The 20,265-nt window shown below is 34.5% G+C and overlaps 2 protein-coding genes and 1 pseudogene across 5 annotated transcripts; all 3 read left to right on the forward strand.

The window, feature by feature from the left end:
* The first annotated feature begins 6,436 nt into the window (after positions 1–6,436).
* On the forward strand, positions 6,437–10,744 carry LOC111025960 (D111/G-patch domain-containing protein). 2 transcript variants are annotated; one of them, XM_022303897.2, is made up of 8 exons: positions 6,437–6,594; positions 7,633–7,711; positions 7,910–8,096; positions 8,908–9,062; positions 9,316–9,459; positions 9,591–9,694; positions 9,797–9,956; positions 10,356–10,744. In XM_022303897.2, the coding sequence occupies exons 2-8, from the start codon at positions 7,643–7,645 to the stop codon at positions 10,434–10,436; spliced, it is 900 nt and encodes a 299-aa protein (XP_022159589.1). In that variant the 5' UTR covers positions 6,437–6,594; positions 7,633–7,642; the 3' UTR covers positions 10,437–10,744. The 2 variants fall into 2 exon arrangements, with proteins under 2 accessions (XP_022159589.1, XP_087981213.1); XM_088125087.1 differs by lacking the exon at positions 6,437–6,594 and adding an exon at positions 6,642–7,227.
* A 1,562-nt stretch (positions 10,745–12,306) lies between these two features.
* LOC111025961 (uncharacterized) lies at positions 12,307–16,745 on the forward strand. Of its 2 annotated transcripts, XM_022303898.2 has the most exons (5): positions 12,308–12,617; positions 12,851–12,944; positions 13,775–14,124; positions 14,263–16,232; positions 16,456–16,745. In XM_022303898.2, the coding sequence occupies exons 3-4, from the start codon at positions 13,778–13,780 to the stop codon at positions 16,226–16,228; spliced, it is 2,313 nt and encodes a 770-aa protein (XP_022159590.1). In that variant the 5' UTR covers positions 12,308–12,617; positions 12,851–12,944; positions 13,775–13,777; the 3' UTR covers positions 16,229–16,232; positions 16,456–16,745. The 2 variants fall into 2 exon arrangements, with proteins under 2 accessions (XP_087981214.1, XP_022159590.1); XM_088125088.1 differs by lacking the exon at positions 12,851–12,944 and having other exon boundaries at positions 12,307–12,617.
* LOC148211093 (uncharacterized) lies at positions 16,456–18,699 on the forward strand (annotated as a pseudogene). The gene is made up of 4 exons (XR_015791479.1): positions 16,456–16,565; positions 17,356–17,732; positions 17,839–17,998; positions 18,334–18,699. The product of XR_015791479.1 is annotated as an uncharacterized LOC148211093 (transcript).
* The last annotated feature ends 1,566 nt before the right edge of the window (positions 18,700–20,265 follow it).

Raw genomic sequence — 20,265 nt, forward strand, 5'->3', positions numbered from 1 at the left:
TATTGCAGCTGGAATTGAAGCTGAGAGCTGTAATAATGAACAAAAAACCACTAAACGACAAAAAAAGACACCAAAAAACAATGTACATATTGAAAGTAATGCCTAATTTTGTTTGAAACCAAACAAAGAGGCAAAATTACACTGGAAAAAAGGAAAAGAAATTTAAGGAAAAGCATCTTTGCTTTTCTTTTTCTTTTTTGCAGAAAAATTGTAATTAAAGATGTTAACATTCGTCCATTCAAATAGAAGAGAGAATATAAATTGGCAGGCATAACATGGTTTGTCTGTACATCAGACTCAGACATAACAGGAAAATAAAGGGGTTTTATTTTTAAACCTTCTGATTCCAAAATTACTATAATTAATTTCTCACCATTATACCATTTTTCCAACTCCATAATTCCCTTTTGTGATTGCACTATCTGCGTATCGCCTTTGATTGACAATGGATTTTTGCCTTGTAATTTCACAATTCTTTCTTTCCTTAAAAAATGTATAAGAAAAATTCTGGGTTATCCACTTAGCACACTTGGTAAACTTTTAACACATGCAAAGTTTACCTTTTTTTTTTCTTTTTTAATTTTTTCTTTTGTTCAAAGTTAAAAGAACAAGTACTTTAAACTCTATTCAAGGATTCCTACCTATTTTATTATTAAAGGTTAAAATATTAGTGTCATTTCAGATTTCATTGATAAAAATTTAAACTTTTTAAACTCTCTATTCGCAGCGGTTTCAGCTTATATAGCTTTAATACATGCCAAGTTTATATCTTTTTGTTAAACCTTAACTTATTGTTTATCTGAGACTTGTAAAGTATAAAAATCTGGTCCTTTAAACTGTATTCTTTGAAGGGGCTGGCTTCTTGAATTTCATTCTCATTTTGAACCCAAGTAGTTAAAATTTAAACAGCGAAAATAGCTGGATTCTGAACCCCATAAAGTTAGTTTTTTTTTTTTTAATAAAGAAAAAGATAGATGGATAAGATAATGATACATGTACTTCAAATGTACGAACGACATAAGAAGCAAAGCCTGATGTATTGGCTGTAATGCACATTCAGGAACAAACTCCAACAAACTCTCTTTTGACAAATATAATTCAACTTTTAGTTTCAAATGATATCTTTTTGCATAAAAATCTCTAAAAAGCTACCGTAATCTGCCACACTTAGAAATTAAGCAACTACTTTCCTGAATTGTTTGCTGTTTAAAGTTAAAATATTATGATGATCATATGGCTCTTCACGATCATGTATAAGAGTGCACAGATTATGTTGGTTTTTTAGCTGCAGCTTTTGTAGTTGGGAAAGTAAATAAAGGAAGAAACAACAAATATATATCAATAAATGATGCTAAGATTATAATATATTATTTGATGAACTTAGAACACTTGGAACGAATTACAATACAGATCAGGGACCGGCAGAGAGAGACAGCAACAAACAAAGATATACAGAGATCAGTACAAATGATGATTTACACGTTTCCCGTGGGTTGGACCGTAAAGGTTTGGCGTTCGGTCTCCAATACACGGTTCCGATGAATCCTATCGATGTAATCTTTGGCTTTTCTGTCGATGCCAGGCTCGGCGATCCAATGGTGGCATTTGTCAGCGTCGCTTGGCCACACCTTGTTGGGGCACGACACGTCGTCCCAGCTGTCGTAATGGTCTCCTTTTCTACTCCTTTTGGATTTGAAGAAGCTGAAGATGGAGAATGAGTGAGATTTCTTCTGCCTGTTGCCTCCTCCCATATTGGTGCTGGGTTTTGTTTTGTTTTGTTTAGCAGAAGACAAGACAGAAATTAGAAGGAGATTTTGGGAGATGGGAAAATGGAGTTGGTTGTGTTGGTTTGATGAAGTGGGGGATCCTCCTTTTTATAGTGGAAAATAAGGGGCCTGATGAGCTGAAATGACAAGTTTGGGGGACTGGAGAATCTAGGCTGTGCAAAGAAACAAAAAATTTTGAGGTTGTGGCCTCTGAAGTTGGTACTGTGTGGGGTAATTAATCAAACAACACTTTTTCTTTCCTCCACTGCTTTGAGCCATATTGACCAGAGGAATCCTTTGCATCAAAGACTTAGACTTGGAATAGGAATTGGTATTGGAATTCCAACTTACTATTCCTCCCTTCTGAACTTTCTACCTTCCAATCCCAACTGCACAAACTCATATATTTTGCTTCTTCTAACACGTGGTACCTCCAAATAAATTATTTAAGGATAATTAAAAAACACACCTTGTGTTTGTACTTTCGTGATGATTTAGTCTTTGAACTAACTTTATAGTTTATGATGATTTAATCTTTTTGTTTTCAAATTGGTAACGATTTAGTCTCTAAACATTCATACGTAATAATTTAGTCCCTAAACATTTGTTTGTAACAACTTAGTCTACGGAGTTTAAAATTTGTAAAAATTTAATCCCTACTACGAAAAATCTTGTCAAAATTACGTGTCGACAATTTTTATCATATAAATTAATTTATAGCACATTTGATCCCTTTATCGATATCTATGGTATATAAAGAAACTAAACAAAAGATTTCACAATATGAACTTAAACTATTACTAATGTGAAAGTATGAGGACTGAATTGTTACAAATTAAAACTAAAATTGTTACTTATGAGAGTACAGTTGAAATTCTCATAACCTTTTAGTCGGGAATATGTAGTTTATCCGGTTGAGCTAAGCTATAAAGATGTTTGTTTTATGGATCATCGGTATATATTAATGCCTTTTTATCATTAGTGAATTAATGAAAGATGATACATTCTATTCACCACTATATGATTATTTTCATTTGTTCACGTGCGAAATTGTAAAATTGTTCGGGTACATGCTGATGGAGATAATCGCCCTTCCCTAGCGCGAAAGGTTTTGTACTGTGAGGTGTAACATGAACATAAATTTCAATCTAGACATTGATTCCTTTTACAAGTAAGTAACAAGCATATATATTATATATGAACTGAATATTAATTATTTCCTACCCTATATAATTTATAAACTATATATCAATGAAATGAAATTGTAATCAAAATACACTGTTGGTTGGATTTTGGATTTGGGCAGTTCTCTTTTCATAGAAGAAGTTAAACAGACTTAAAAAACTTTACTGGATATATTCCACTAAGATTCTTTTAGGCGAGGTATTGAGATGGGAATGAATAAATTCTACCCACATGGTACCTCCATTTACAAACAGTTAATTTATGTAAACTAGCCCTAGCTAGCAAAATAAGCCCTTAATTTAATTTGATGCCTCTCAAAAACATATACATATAGCTGTGAGGCATTAATTATTATAAACTTTTGAAGGAGAGGAATAATTTGGTGGAGGAGAAAAAAAAAGATGTTATAGTAAGCTGTGGGGTTTGAATGAATATTGTGTGTTCTATGCTTTGTGTTGCAGGTAAATAATGGGGGCTTTTCATTAATTTTAAACCAAAAGCAAGATTCCTTTTTTCCCATATATATTCAAAAAAAAAAAAAGAAAAAGGAAAACTGGTACAGCTTAGAAATGCAATAACCAGTGAACTGAAACCACAGAAAAGTGGTATATATATAGAGAAATAAATAATATTCTCTCATTCATCCTTTTTCAAAGTCTTCAAAGGCTGGTTTTGGCAGTTAAATGCAGCTACCATTCTCAAGAGTTAGCACACAACACAAGTTATCTCTCTCCCATCTCCTAAACTTGCGGGTTAAGAAACTGCTTTTTTAAGTATTAGGGGTGGGATTCAAACTCGCAATCTTTTGATCGGAGATGGATGCTTTAACTAGTTGAACTTGTGTTTCAGGTTGACTAAGATCAAATATTGTTGTTATTTCTTTTTTTTCATCGGAAAAGTTGTGACTTAACATTAGATTGAGTTTAGTTTCTATATGATTTTAGAAGTTTTAAATTATTCCCCTTTTGATGTGTGTTTCTATACTGTTTTTTAACCTCCCATAAATCTATATTGATTTTTTCCAACCTTTTGCTCAAAACATATCTTGTATAATTAGAAAATGATAATTAATATAGGACATGCATTTACCCTAGTTATGTAATTTTACTTAACTATAGGGACTTAATTAGAAACCAAGCCTAAATATTCATCATATGAGGGTCGACTAAATTAAAACTAGGTCCAAACCATACACAAGGTTGAAGGTAGTAATTTAAACTCTTCTTTTATTATATCATCATTGCAAATTATTCATGTCTATGTGTTCTTTTATCATTTTCGCATTTATCTTTGATGTTTTTCAAAAGAAAATTGCTAGTTAGGCTAGCTAGATTCTTTTTTTTTTTCCTCTCAAAATTGATAACATTTTAGTTTTTTTACTTTTATAACTGAAGACGACACTCTTATTATCTTATCTGCTTCACGCTCGAACTCGAGAGATATCAAGAATTTTTTTATCTTAAGTTCACCGACAAATAATAATAGGTGATATCACGAGGCTCCATATCAATTGAATTGTCCCTTGGGGAGATAGTCCCCTAGTTAAAAATAATAATATTGTTTTCTTGTAGTACAATGTGGCCTCCAATCTTAAAAGAAAAAATTAGGTGCTTCAACCATTGCAATAATGTTGTATTCTCGTCGTAATCATACTTTTAGTGCAATTCAATACATATCATAGTGCTAAAAATGCTTGCTACTTTTTCCAATGATTAATATGGGGACTAATAATATTCTTTTTTGACTATATTTGTCGATAAAACTCGAAGTGTTTGCTTAATTATATTATTAATCCCAAAGGAAACAGTGATGAGTTTGGTAATTAAGCATTAATATACTAAATAAGATAGAAAGTTTGGTGGGTATAATATGTATACTGATTTTAATATTACGAAGATTTAATACAGTGATTATTCCGTCCTAATACTTTATTAGATATTCTTGAATTAACTTGTTTTAGAGAACCACTCAAAAAATAAATAATAATAAAAGAATTCTACCTCCTCAATCTTTTTATTCATAAATTAATAAATAACCTTTCATGAAATATGCAATATAATAACGGTAGATTTGGCATAACAATTTTTTATTTTTTATTTTTTGACGTGAAATTTGGCATAATAATTGAAATAGTTAAAAGCGAATCTAATAAATTTGCTAGATAAACTAAAGTTTGAACCTTGAACCTTGAAAATACTTCATCCTACCAAAATCGTTATAATATGAATTTTTTAGAGAGCATTTAATAAACATTATTTTCAAATATCCCTAAACTTCAATTTTTCTAGACAATTCATAATATTTTTTTTATTTTCAAAAATAGAAAGCTATACATTAATATTAATTTTTTAGTGAGCATTAATAAACATTATTTTCAAATATCCATAAGCATAAATTTTTGTCACATTCATAATATTTTGGAAATTTTGAATCAGTGTCATACTTTTCTAACAAATTAATATATATGCATATTTATGAAAGTGATTATAAATATAACATACTTTAAAAATAGGAAAAAAACAAATTCCAATAAATAACAATAAATAATAATATGACAATTTTAATATGTTTTTATTTTATGTAATATTTTTTTTGTTTTTTAAAAACATATTTTATGTAATAGTTATTGGTTAATTAACATTAATTGGTGATTAATTAACCTAATATTGATTAACTATAATATATGGACAACCTCCATATTCATTAATTATAAAATATCACTAATCAACCTACACAGTTATGTTTAATATTGACTTTCAAAATTAATGTTTTCTAGTAAAATACACGTGAGAGAGTATGGAAATTTATGAACCTCCAAATTTACTATCCATATATATTGTTCTAATTTTTCTATATATTTATAATTGTTGATGCGCCCGTCGAAATGACACGTCATCAAGTAATACAAGGTGGATTTTGGCGTGGACTAATGAATAATCTGCAAATAGAATCTTGCACCGTTGTGATGCTCACATTCGCGTACAATCTAAAACTTAAGTTAGAACCTAATCTAAACTCTTGACAAGTTGAGTTTATGTACAATGGAAGAGATTACATACTCCTGAAAGAATGAGACTTCGTTTTTTATAGGAGGAATGTTTTGTATCGGAGGAATATTGGAAGGTTTGACTCTACAATTATGGTACTTGTAATTGTTAATCAATAAATCTTCTGCCAATAGTCATTCTATACTAGTGAAATTGACGTTCGATCAAATTATCAGCAGACCTTCTACAAATCGAAATCGAGCTAAGCACTATTTATAGATACGACAACCCTTCCTCCTCGTCTTAGATAGCGAGGCCGAGACAGCCCTCAATAGGGACCACCACGTGTTTGCACTTGATTTGACTCCTTAACCATAATTACTTTTTCTAATTTTTTTTTTTTTGTTTTGGTAAATTATGCTAGGATTTACCCCTTATATTTTGGGCCTATCGGTCTTGGGCTAACGGCAAACCTTTTTTTTTTCCCTTTGTTTTTAATTAAAAGTTTCGAAAGTAATTAGGTAGCTGGCTCATTGTGGCTCCGCAACGCAGCTTCTTTCTCAAGGGAAGCTCCTTCCAGTTCCCGTTGAAACAAACCAAATTTCCGGCCACAATTTCCTATTGACCTAAATTCTGATTATTTCTCCATAATTGAGGTACTTTCCAGTTGCAATTCCTTTCGGTACTGCCATAGAAATTTCTTTAACATCCGCCGATGCTCTTTGTTTTGTCTTGCTTTAAGTCTAGGGCTGCCGAATTTAATTGCTTTTCCAATTCCCATTAAAATTAGTTACTTCCCCGAGTTTCCATTACATTCTTCAGGAAAAATGATTACCTTTTGGTTTCTCCTTTCATGGTAGTTGCAATTTTACTTCTGGGTGTCGTTTCTGTTGTTTGTGATCACATTCACCGCTTCACAGATATCGTTAGTTGTCGATTTGTCTTGAAGAGTATGTACTGTTGTAGAATTGTACGAGGAACACATTTTTTCTTCAAGTAGTAAGTTAGAGAGGCAAAGGGGGAACACAAGATTTATACTGGTTTGGTTCTTTCAACAATTTACGTCCACTTGCTGGGAGGAGACCTGCTTATGCTATATTAATCAAGTTTTGATTTCGCGAGGTGAAATGAAAATTAGGGATTCACAAGGAAGAGGAAGACCAGAGAAACTCTCTGCCTAAAGACCCCCAATACTACAACCCTTCGTAGCAGTCTATTTAACAAAGCTAATAGACTGAATCTTTTAACTAAAAGTAACCGCATAACAAAAACCAAACCTGCATTTGATGGTAACTGAATCTTTCATTTCGACCAACTTTAACATTATGCTTGCTTGAGGTTCTGTTCCATTTATCTGTTTTACACAGTGCCGAACTGGAAATTGTAATGTTTCTGGTTTTTTTTTTTTTTTTTTTTCAGTAAAATGACCATGGGCTGTTCATTTGGCCATTGGTCCAACTCATCATAGTTAATATTCCAAAATCAATTGATAAAATTGATCAGTATTTTACTGTGATGTCCTGTGTAGGAAATAGGGTGCTTTTGGTTAACAAAAATTTCTTAACATCGTGCAGCCTGGATTTGTTTTGTTTCCTCATTTAATCATTTCCGTTCTTATTTTCTAACTTTATAAATTATTATTCTTGTACTTCAAATTTCCATTTGTAAGGTCTTTACCTTATCATATGATATAGGCAAGACAAAATGGATTTTCGGGGTTATAGCAGTAGACTGGAAACAAAAAACCTGAATAAAGGCTATGCTCAGGAGCAGGTATGAATGAATTATTATGCCCTGCTGGAAGGATATTATGGACAATTTATTTCATTATGTTTCTTTTATCTTTTATTGTATTCATTCTGAAATGCTCTGAATACATCTAACCCCCTTGACTAACTGGACTCCTGTTTATTTTTAATTAATTATGGTTTTCGTGATATCTATTATTTCTGTCTTTGGTGGGAATATCAGGAATCTCTTGCTGATGATTTCATTGACGATTTTCGCTTGCCCATCAACCATAAACCAACAGAAAATGTTGATCTTGATAATGTGGAACAAGCATCATTGGACACACAATTAACTTCATCGAATGTTGGATATAGGCTTCTACAGAAGATGGGCTGGAAAGGGAAGGGACTAGGAAAGGATGAGCAAGGTATTGTGTTTTTGTGGATGTAAAAGCGTGCTGCTTGTTCATTGTACTATCTGTCTCCTATTGGATTATTTTCTATTATTTCTTTCGTGAATCTTAGATTTACAAAGTATTTAATATTTAGTGGTCCACTCTATTGCACCCTCTCAAAGCCCGCCCTTGCAGTTTCACGTTTGCAAGCAACTTTTGCTCAATTCAATTTTGCAATTTTTAATGTCTTTTCTCTATTCTCTTTTCCTTCTAATTTTTAACTGCTGCTGTACTAGTACTTTTTTCGATTAGCATATAAAAACTTCTATTTCTGCGTTGGAACTTGAGTTCCTTGTTTTCTGTAATTAATGCAATCACGTCAAGTATGAGTATAGTTATTTCCCTTGCTCAGTTTGTCAATGAATACCATTTTCCTAATTAAAAAGCAGAAACAATTTCTAGAAAACTGGTTCGCAGAGTTTCTTTCTTCATTTATTTTTCCTCTTCTTTGGCACCATTTTCAGATAACAAAAAAAGTGGAAGCATAATTACTATTTTTGTTGCTTTCAGGTGATTCCTATTATTTTAGCAGTTTTTCTTACAAGAAATAGAATGAAGAGTGTCTCTTAGGTGTATATTAACTTGATTAGAATTTTTTCAGAAGTAGATATATAAAACTTGAATTCAATGCAAAAAACAAAGTTTCATTAATAGGTCTAAAAATCATTTCGAATATTCTTTTTATAATATATAGTTTCCAGAATATACACCTGAAATTAATTCGTAGACTAGACTAGATGATCTAGATTTTTTTAAATAATCTGAACTTGTTGTGTTGGTCCAGGAATTATTGAGCCAATAAAATCTGGAATTAGAGATCCCAAACTTGGAATTGGAAAACAAGAAGAGGACGATTTTTTTACTGCAGAGGAAAACATCCAGCGAAAAAAACTTGATGTTGAGGTGGAAGAGACTGAGGAACATGCCAAAAAACGGGAGGTATGTCATTTGTTTATCTTACAGTTAGTTGGGAAAAATGATAATTATTAGATGAGACTTTGAGGTTGATGCTTTCCTCTTTCTGAAACTCATATCAAATAGCAGAAGGCAGCATATAGCATATATGCATGTCTTTTAGCGGGAATGGTATATCATAGGGGACCATCAACTTTGGAAGGTCTTCAGATTTTCCTGCAGTTTTTATTACCTGGTGGCTTCTACTGCCTGCTTCGTGCACATTATGAAAATCCAGGTTTTAGCAGAACGTGAGGAGAAAATTCAAACTGAAGTCAAAGAAATACGCAAGGTTTTCTATTGTGATCTTTGCAACAAACAGTACAAATTTGCAATGGAATTTGAAGCTCATCTCAGCTCATATGATCACAATCATAGAAAGGTATGAAATGAGTTTCCTCTTAAATAGTCTATAGTCCTAATCTAGCAGAAACCCCCGCTCCCCTTTCTTTCTTTGGATGGTCCTTTGAAGTTCCATTGAATCTAATAAAGCAATGTTGGATGATATTGCAGCGTTTTAAAGAAATGAGAGAAATGCATGGTACAAGCAGCCGAGATGACAGAAACAAGCGGGAACAGCAACGTGAAGAGAAAGAGATGGCAAAATTTGCTCAAATGTATCTTTCTATTTTCAGTAAACTCTTTTGAGATTCTCGCTTCTAGTTTCCCTTTATATTTTCATTTTGCGTGATGTTTTTATATTCTGAATGTTAAAATAGTGCGGATGCCCGTAAGAAGCAGCAACAGATGCTGGATCAACAAGAAAGATCAGTCGATGCTCCTGTTTCTACTGAACTTAGAAATGCTACATCACTTGCAGATCAGGATCAGCGGAAAACATTAAAATTTGGATTCTCTTCTAAAGGTGGCACCTCAAAGGTAAAGCCAAATGGAGTTACAATCATGAACTGGCATTCTTCATTTATAACATCCTTTTGTAATTGATTATGAAATTAACCAGGGCGTAATCTCTCATTTAGAATTTCGGCTTGATCTCTCAATCTAAAGGTGTCTCGTTTTTTTTTAGTATTTAGGACTCAATAGGTAACCTGCTTGCAGAATGTCTGATTCCCATAGGAGTAAAGTATCATTTTAGCATTAATGTTGCAGCTCATATGTATGATTTTTGGAAATCATCTAGCAATGCCATTAATTAATCCCTTCTAGGAATCCAAGGATAACTTATTTCTGCTTAGAACGGAATTTATCTTCCTCATGTGGTATGGTAGTAGTATGCTTTGAAACTTATCCCTTATTTATTCTAACTCGTTATCGCAGAACATTTTTGGTGGAGCCACAAAGAAACCGAAAGTAGCTACTGTGGCTTCAGTTTTTGGGAACGATAGCGATGATGAATAGCAAAACATTTCCCAGGTTGCATCTTGTATTAGCATTATGAGGTGTTGTATCTTTAAGGAATGCCTTCTCGCCCCTAACTTGAAGTTCATGTAATCCTATGGCAGTAGATGTTCTTGTTTAAACTTGTTACTCGCTATTAGGACTGTTAACTTATGTATATCAGCTACAAGTTTGGTGTCAATCTTGCTTCGAGCCAAGTGATTTGAAGTATCATACTCGAATTTTTGAAAAGACTATATGCTTAGAGAAACTTATAGTTACTATAAGTACTCCTTGCAAATGATAATACTGGATAGAAGTTTATCGTATCTCTCAGCTCTTGGCGTCAATTGATAGCTATTTTTCATTCATCTTATTGACAGCTTATTAATGTTACTCACTTTGTTTTTCACACAACTTGATACACAACTGTGTGTATATTTAGACTAAAGAATTACTTGACCGTTCTTCTCGCGTTTATTCGTTTCCTTTGTGTTTTCTTAGTTGTTGCAATGCAAGTTTACAATACATGTTTCAGAGTTCTGATATTTACATGTTTTTTGGTTGATAAACCAAAACATCTAATAGATATGTCATTCCAGAATTTAGAGACGTAATTAAAACATGTTAAAACGTATGTTAAATAGGCATTGCTCAATGTATACCGATCACGTTTATAATTTAATCCTAGTCTTTTTTCCCTTCTTTTGTGTTTTCCAACTTGTAGAAAACAATTTTAAGTTTTTAGAGCATAATTTTTAATAGGATGAAAATTGATATCTAAGTTACTAATCCTAGGTCAATATTTGACGTCAACTTGAATGTAAACTTTTTGGGTCTTTATATCGACAATTGTAATGTTATTATCTAAAAGAAAAAATTCAGTATTTGGATGCTCAAATGACTAACATTTTCATTATATTTTAACAGTAACATGAACTTACACAACTCAAATAATTCATGACTTACTCAAATAAAATTTATGGTTAGTTGGGTTAGGTACATCACCTCACTAAAATCATTGGATTGAATAATTTTTTTTCATATGTCTAGCTTACCTTAAACTATATTGACTGGGTTGAATAAATTTTGCTAATTCAATCTAATATAATTATAATTTATGAAGACCAATAATTTAAAAGATTAATTTTTTAACTATTTTTTAGTAAGTTGTTGAATACATTGTTAGAATAACAAACATTACACGGTTAAAGCTATATGATTATTTTTAGGGACGACAAAAAAACTTCCGTAAAGAGTCCACAATCTTGCCAATAACATGTCCGAACCCAACACTTTTTTTTTATTACAATATGTAGGAGCGAGGATTCGAACTCACAATATTTTGATTAGAGATAAGTGTCTAAGTTATGCTCATGTTCGCACATCACAACTAGAAGTACAAACATGTATAAAAATGGTAATATCACACTCATATTAGTCATCAACCGTCCAGAAACAAAAATTTAGAATATTAATTTTACTATTTATTCAAATGGCTAAAAATTAGATAACGTCTTTTGAACTATGAACTATGCAGCTTGTTTCAGAGCTCGAAAAAAAAATTATCGGAGGAGGCTAAAATGATGTGGTGAATAATTTTATATTGTTGGGTGTATGAAGAAACAAAAGAAAAAAAATCTTAAAAGTTAAAAAAAAATTAAAATTAAAATTATATTTATCTAATAAGCTTATAAATTCAACTTTGTGTCTTAATTTTTAATTTTATATTTAATAAATCTCAAACTTATTGTATTTTTTTAATTAATAAAACAAAAAATTATATATGATGTAGAGATATATTACATACAAATTGAAATGCTTATTATACATTTTCTATTTAATTAATTTTTTTTAAAGAGGTGTTTCTTTTCGAATACCATATGTTTTATTTGTTTGAGATATCTAGGGGTTAGAGCATTCCGTGCGTAATTGCATTGGAAGCGATAATTGTACTAATAAGAAGAGGAGATCACGTGCCGGTACGAGGGCGGAGGCAAGGCGTCGGCGGCGGCGGCGCGGTCGGTGGCACGGCAACTGCTCGTACCGTATCGTATTGGTATTTCATTCCATCAGCGGTGGCCGGAGTAGGAGGAACGCAGCCGCTCTCGCCACCTTTTCCACTCTAATTTTGCTCTGACCAGAATTAAGGAAGGGTTGGGTCAACCACTGTCTCCTCGTCGGACTCTGATCTCAATTGCGGTAACTATTTCCAAATTCCCACCATTCCCTCGCATTCCAATTTTGGGCATTTATCCCCTTTTCTTCTCCCAATTACTTGCTCTGCATTTTTTACTTCAACTTCTTGTTTGTTGCAGCCTTTTGTCTAAAAGTTGTTGCGTAATTTTATTCGGGCTTTTCCTAGTTCCTTGACTTTTATCGATTGTTTTCAAATTCTAATATATCTTTTTACTGTCTTCGTTGTTTTCATGTAGGTGTTTTGGCTGATGATCATTTTGTTTGTTTGTGAAATTTTGCATTGGCAAGAAAATCGTCGTGCTCTTGCTTTGGTAATCTAGAAATCTTAAGGTAAAATGAGTTTTCGAACTCTTTGTTCTACTGTTTCCCTTGATTCTATCCTCCTATGTCTCTGGTTGGGGGCGGTGGCTTGAGGGTATTCTTCAAATTTCCGCCTTTTGTTACCCATTCCTAGTAATATGGGATCCTTAGAAAGTGTTCGAACCCTTTGTTCAGAGACTTTTTGATATTTAACAATAGTGTAGGTATCAAGAAACTTGTGGGATATTTAACATCACAGATAGGTGGTGACCATTGTTATGAACTTATGACTTCCAGTACATTTGGTTTACGAGTCACTCCTTTGACTATTGGGGCAACTCAAAATGGTTAGGAGATGCATAATTTGCCAAATGTTTAAGTTTTGTATGTTAGGAGGGTTTAATTAGTTAATGCATTCTCAAAACTCGTATATTAATTTAATTTATGTTATTCAGTAGGTGGACCCTGAATATGAAATAACTGGGAGCAAATGATGCTGTAGTAATTTAGTTTACCTTCTTGATTTGTACTAATACTATGCAAATCACATAGACCAATAACTTAGGTGGTTAAGTACTAGAGTAATTCAAAGATATTTTCCAATCTGTAATAATTAACTACTCCAAAACTCAGATTATAGCATTTAAGGTCACGAATGGCTGTATACCTGATATTTTAGGAACTGTTTTGTTTTGGATAATTCCAGCTTTGATTACTAACCTTGAATAGGCAGGACAAGTAATGAGTTTACCTTTATTTAGAATATAGTTTGTTGAAATGATGAATTTTTTTTTTAATTTTTTTTCCTAACGTCACTATTGAAAGGATCCATCTTTGAGTTGAGGTTTATGTAATTGTAGGTCATGGCTGAGAAGACAATTATAGCTATTTGTCAATCAGGCGGTGAATTTGAGACTAGTAGAGATGGTACGCTTTCATACCATGGAGGAGATGCCCATGCCATTGACTTGGATGATAAAATGAAGTTTAATGAGTTCAAGATGGAAGTAGCAGAAATGTTTAATTGTAATTTGGACACTATGTCGATCAAATACTTCCTCCCTGGCAACAGGAAGACTCTCATTACTGTTTCCAATGACAAGGATCTAAAACGCATGATAAAGTTTCATGGAGATTCTGTAAGTGTTGATATTTACATAACCATGGAAGAAGTTGTTGCTACTGCCGTCTCAAATTTGCCTGCCAGCAGGTAGATTACTTGAAGTCTAAGCTTTTTTTTTTCCTTTTTTTTTCCCTGCCTGAATAAATAACCATAGAGCTGAGAAGACTGTTTCAACTTCTAGAGTTTGTGCACGAGTATGAAAGGATTGCCATTTTGTATTTCTAGGTCAAGCAGAACTACTTTGTCAGAAACAGTGGTACCTGTTGATGGTACTCCTCTTACTATTATTCATGGTATTGGGGACGATAATACTCACGCTGATATCCAACTTGATGGTGTGCTTGATGTTGTGGATGACACAAACCCTATAGTTAATCACATTGATATAGGAGGTGATATTACACCAATTCTTCCTCTTCTTGGTTCAAATGATGAGAAGCATGGCAAAGGTGCACAGCAGTGGCAGAATACCATTACTGGCGTGGGTCAAAGATTCAGCAGTGTTCACGAGTTTCGTGAATCACTACGTAAATATGCCATTGCACATCAATTTGCATTCAGGTACAAGAAAAATGATAGTCATCGGGTGACTGTTAAATGCAAGGCTGAAGGTTGCCCTTGGAGGATTCATGCATCAAGGTTGTCAACCACTCAATTAATATGTATTAAGAAGATGAATCCCACACATGCATGTGAAGGGGCAGTTACAACTACAGGCCACCAGGCTACAAGGAGTTGGGTGGCCAGTATTATTAAGGAGAAACTAAAGGTTTTTCCAAATTACAAACCAAAGGATATTGTCAATGACATCAAACAGGAATATGGAATACAATTAAACTACTTCCAGGCCTGGCGTGGGAAAGAAATAGCAAAGGAACAGCTTCAAGGTTCATATAAAGAAGCATATAGTCAGTTACCTCTTTTGTGTGAGAAAATAATGGAGACTAATCCAGGCAGTCTTGCCACCTGCGACACTAAAGAAGACTCGAGTTTTCACCGTCTCTTTGTCTCATTCCATGCCTCGTTAGGTGGTTTCCAACAGGGTTGTCGTCCTCTTATTTTCCTTGACAGCATTCCTTTGAAGTCGAAATATCAGGGAACATTATTGGCTGCTACAGCTGCTGATGGTGATGATGGTTTTTTTCCTGTTGCATTTTCTGTCGTTGATACAGAAAGTGAAGATAACTGGAGCTGGTTTCTTTTACAATTAAAATCAGCGTTGTCAACATCTTGTCCTATAACATTTGTGGCAGATAGACAGAAGGGTTTAACTGTTTCAATTGCTGGTATATTCAAGGGCTCGTTTCATGGCTACTGCCTAAGGTACTTAACCGAACAACTTATTAGAGACTTGAAAGGGCAATTTTCCCATGAGGTGAAGCGACTCATAGTTGAGGACTTCTATACTGCTGCTTATGCACCTAAACCAGAAAATTTTCAGAGGTGCGTTGAAAGCATTAAAAGCATTTCATTAGAGGCTTACAATTGGATCCTACAAAGTGAACCCCAGAATTGGGCAAATGCATTCTTTGAGGGTGCTAGGTATAACCACATGACATCGAACTTTGGAGAGCTGTTCTACAGTTGGGTTTCAGATGCGCATGAATTGCCTATCACACAAATGGTTGATGCGATCAGGGTTAAGATAATGGAGTTGATCTATGCACGGCGAGCAGAATCTGACCAATGGTTGACAAGGCTAACCCCATCCATGGAGGAAAAGTTGGAGAAGGAAGGCCACAAGGTTCATAGTCTTCAAGTGCTATTGTCTGCGGGTAGCACATTTGAAGTTCGAGGCGACTCTATTGAAGTTGTTGACGTTGATCACTGGGATTGTACTTGTAAAGGGTGGCAGCTTACTGGATTACCATGTAGTCATGCAATTGCAGTCCTTGGCTGTCTTGGCCGAAGCCCTTATGAATTTTGCTCCCGATATTTCACAACTGAAAGCTACAGATTAACGTATTCAGAGTCGGTACATCCCATTCCCCATGTTGACGTACCCATACAAAAAGGTTCTTTACAGGCCTCGGTGACTGTAACTCCTCCTCCTACGCGTCGTCCACCTGGTAGACCTACATCAAAGAGATATGGATCCCCAGAGGTGATGAAACGTCAGCTTCAATGCAGCAGATGCAAGGGGCTCGGGCACAACAAATCAACCTGCAAAGAGTTTCTGCAGAGTGTTTGATATTGTAAGAATAATTTTCTTGCATATACTTTGAATGTCTTGGTCTTTTATGCATGTTCATTGGATTTAGGCGTGAAGGAACTGGTCATTACATAACGTGTATGATTTCTACTACATACTAACCATCACATTTTTTATGGTAAAATAAATGATATACAATGTAACCATGGCTTTCTTTTCATGGTAGAATGCAATTGAATGCAATTTGTGTTTTGTTTCCTAAATAGGATTGTGAAAGAGGAAGGGTCATCCGAGAGCTCCATTGTATAAAGGACTGGGCTGAACTTAACACTATACCTAGCTGTACTTATTTGCTTCGAATGACTGACTTTAGATGGTAGTCTCTCTCTCTCTCTCTCTCTCTCTCTCTCTCTCTCTCTCTCTCTTAGTTGGTTTTGCTAACTTTTGGTATAACAGAGAACAATAATTTTTAGGAAAGCAATGAAAATAGGTGTAGGTTTTTTGACTGGCCTCACTGAATTACAGACATGGAGCAAATATGTTACGGTTTAATTTATTCTCATCTCCAAATTTCCAGTATTTTTATATATCTCTCTCTTCTCTTCCTCAATCCTCCCCTCATAGAAGAATAGTGAGAGAGAGGATGGTGATTCCATTTCTTAGCTATTTGTTAGGTAGTCCAAAAAAGAATAAAAACCTACCAAGCAAATGTTGAAATTTTTTTACAGGAATTCATGGATTTTTTAAAAGTTGAGAAAGTGACCAAGTTCATGGGTCACAATTAAATTTAAACCTGTTGACCTTTTTGTTAAGAAACACTTGTCAAAAGTGTAAATTATTTTCATCTAATATGTTCTATTTATCAAGAATTTTAATACAATTAGTTATCGAGATTATTGCCAAAAAATGGGAGGTATGTCATTTGTTTATCTTACAGTTAATTGGGAAAAATAATTATTATTAGATGAGACTTTGAGGTTGATGCTTTCCTCATTCTGAAACTCATATCAAATAGCAGAAGGCAGCATATAGCATATATGCATGTCTTTTAGCGGGAATGGTATATCATAGGGGACCATCAACTTTGGAAGGTCTTCAGATTTTCCTGCAGTTTTTATTACCTGGTGGCTTCTACTGCCTGCTTCATGCACATTATGAAAATCCAGATATTAGCAGAACGTGAGGAGAAAATTCAAAACTGAGGTCAAAGAAATACGCAAAGTTTTCCACTGAGATCTTTGCAACAAACAGTACAATTTGGCAATGGAATTTGAAGCTCATCTCAGCTCATATGAGCACAATCATCGAAAGGTGTGAAATGGGGAGTTTCCTCTTAAATAGTCCTTATCTTGCAGAATCCCCTGCTCCCCTTTCTTACTTTGGATGGTCCTATGAAGTTCCATTAAATCTAATAAAGCAATGTTGGATGATATTGCCGCGTTTTAAAGAAATGAGAGAAATGCATGGTACAAGCAGCCAAGATGACAGAAACAAGCGGGAACAGCAACGTGAAGAGAAAGAGATGGCAAAATTTTGCTCAAATGTATCTTTCTTTTTTCAGTAAACTCTTTTGAGATTCTCATTTCTAGCTTCCCTCTATATTTTCATTTCGTGTGATGATGTTTTTATATTCTATAATGTTAAAATAGTGCAGATGCCTGTAAGAAGCAGCAGCAGATGCTGGATCAACAAGAAAGATCAGCCAATGCTCCTGTGTCTACTGAACTTAGAAATGCTACATCACTTGCAGATCTGGATCAGCGGAAAACATTAAAATTTGGATTGTCTCCTAAAGGTGGCACCTCAAAGGTAAAACCAAATGGAGTTACAATCATGAACAGGCATTCTTCGTTTATGACTTGATCTCTCAATGAAAAGGTTTCTCGTCTTTTGAGTATTTAGGACTCAATAGGTAACTGGGTAGCAGAATGTCTGATTCCCATAGGATTAAAGTATCATTTAGCATTAATTTGCAGCTCACGTGTAATGATTTTTGGAACTCCTCTAGCAATGCTCATGAATTCATCCCTTCTAGGAATCCAAGGATAGCATTCTTCTGCTTAGAACAGGATATGTCTTCTTCATGGTATGGTAGTAGTACGCTTTGAAACTTACCCCTTATTTATTCTGAATCGTTATCGCAGAACATTTTTGGTGGAGCCACAAAGAAACCGAAAGTAGCTACTGTGGCTTCAGTTTTCGGGAACGATAACAATGATGAAAAGCAGAACATTTCCCAGGTTGCATCTTGTATCAGCATTATGAGGTGTTGTATCTTTAAGGAATGCCTTCTCGCCCCTAACTTGAAGTTCCTGCTTCATATGATGGCTACTCATGATTTTCTCACTGGTTCTTTCTTCTCCATTTTGTATTTTGAGGTCTGTGATTGACTAAATGTATTGGGTATTGGTGAGAGGAAGCTAAAATACTCAAATGCTGATTTACTGTGCATTGATCAACTAGTGGATGCCTAAGTGGATGCAGATCATTATTGGATTGAACCACTATGATTTCTGTGTGTTCTTCTCTTTTCATCTCTGTTTTATAACTTTTCTGATATAGTTGAGGTGAAGCGGCTCATAGTCTCAACTAGTGGATGCCTAAGTGGATGCAGATCATTATTGGATTGAACCACTATAATTTCTGTGTGTTCTTCTTCTCTTTTCATCTCTGTTTTATAACTTTTCTGATATAGTTGAGGTGAAGCGGCTCATAGTTGAGGACTTCTATACTACTGCTTATGCACCTAGACCAGAAAATTTTCAGAGGTGCGTTGTAAGCATTAAAAGCATTTCATTAGAGGCTTACAATTAGGTCCTACAAAGTGAACCCCAGAATTGGGCAAATGCATTCTTTGAGGGTGCTAGGTATCCACATGACATCGAACTTTGGAGAGCTGTTCTACAGTTGGGTTTCAGATGTGCATGAATTGCCCATCACACAAATGGTTGATGCAGTCAGGGTTAATATAATAGAGTTGATCTATGCACAGCGAGCAGAATCTGACCAATGGTTGACAACCATCCATGGAGGAAAAGTTGGAAAAGGAAGGCTACAAGGTTCATAGTCTTCAAGTGCCATTGTCTGCGGGTAGCACTTTGAAGCTCGAGGCGACTCTATTGAAGTTGTTGACATTGATCACTGGGATTGTACTTGTAAAAGGTAGCAGCTTACTGGATTACCATATAGTCATGCAATTCCAGTCCTTGGCTGTCTTGGCCGAGCCTTTATGAATTTTGCTCCCGATATTTCACAACTGAAAGCTACAGATTAACGTATTCAGAGTCGGTACATCCCATTCCCCATGTTGACATGCCCATACAGAAAGTTCTCTACAGGCCTCAGTGACTGTAGCTCCTCCTCCTACATGTCGTTCACCTGGTAGACCTACATCAAAGAGATATGGATCCCCAGAGGTGATGAAACGTCAGCTTCAATGCAGCAGATGCAAGGGGCTCGGGCAAAACAAATCAAATTGCAAAGAGTTTCTGCAGAGTGTTTGATATTGTAAGAATAACTTTCTTGCATATACTTTGAATGTCTTGGTCTTTTATGCATGTTCATAATTTTATTTGGATTTAGACGTGAAGGAACTGGTCAATACATAACGTGCATGATTGAGCTCCATTGGCTGAATTGAACAATATACATTGCTGTACTTATTTGCCTTGAATGACTGACTTTGGATGGTAGTCTCTCTCTCCCTCTCTCGTGGTTTTGCTTACTTTTGGTATAACGGTGAACAATAATTTTTAGGAATGCAATAAAAATAGTAATAGACATGGAGCAAATATGTTACAGTTTAGTTTATTCTCATCTCCAGATTTCCAGTAGTTTTATATATTCCTCTCTTCTCTTCCTCAATCCTCCGCTCACAGAAGAGTAGTGTATAGTGTGTGTGAGAGAGGATGGCGATTCCATTTCTTAGTTATTTGTTATGTAATCCAAAAAAGAATAAAAACCCACCAAGCAAATGTTGAAATTCTTTTTACAGGAATTCATGAATTGTTTAAAAGTGGAGAAAGTGACCAAGTTCATGGGCCACGAGGGAAAATGGAGGCTGCTTCTAGCCAGAT

Source organism: Momordica charantia (genome assembly GCF_013281855.1).
Source record: "Momordica charantia cultivar OHB3-1 chromosome 6 unlocalized genomic scaffold, Mcharantia_2.0 BLBB01000006.1, whole genome shotgun sequence".
Lineage (NCBI taxonomy): Eukaryota > Viridiplantae > Streptophyta > Magnoliopsida > Cucurbitales > Cucurbitaceae > Momordica > Momordica charantia.

Bases quoted from the DNA above. Each gene is read 5' to 3' on its own strand.
- LOC111025961 (XM_088125088.1), top strand. From the start codon at position 13,778: ATGGCTGAGAAGACAATTATAGCTATTTGTCAATCAGGCGGTGAATTT. The intron at 14,125-14,262 runs GTAGATTACTTG...TTGTATTTCTAG, and splicing joins TCAAATTTGCCTGCCAGCAG to GTCAAGCAGAACTACTTTGT.
- LOC111025960 (XM_022303897.2), top strand. From the start codon at position 7,643: ATGGATTTTCGGGGTTATAGCAGTAGACTGGAAACAAAAAACCTGAAT. The intron at 7,712-7,909 runs GTATGAATGAAT...TGGGAATATCAG, and splicing joins AAGGCTATGCTCAGGAGCAG to GAATCTCTTGCTGATGATTT. The intron at 9,957-10,355 runs GTAAAGCCAAAT...TCGTTATCGCAG, and splicing joins CTAAAGGTGGCACCTCAAAG to AACATTTTTGGTGGAGCCAC.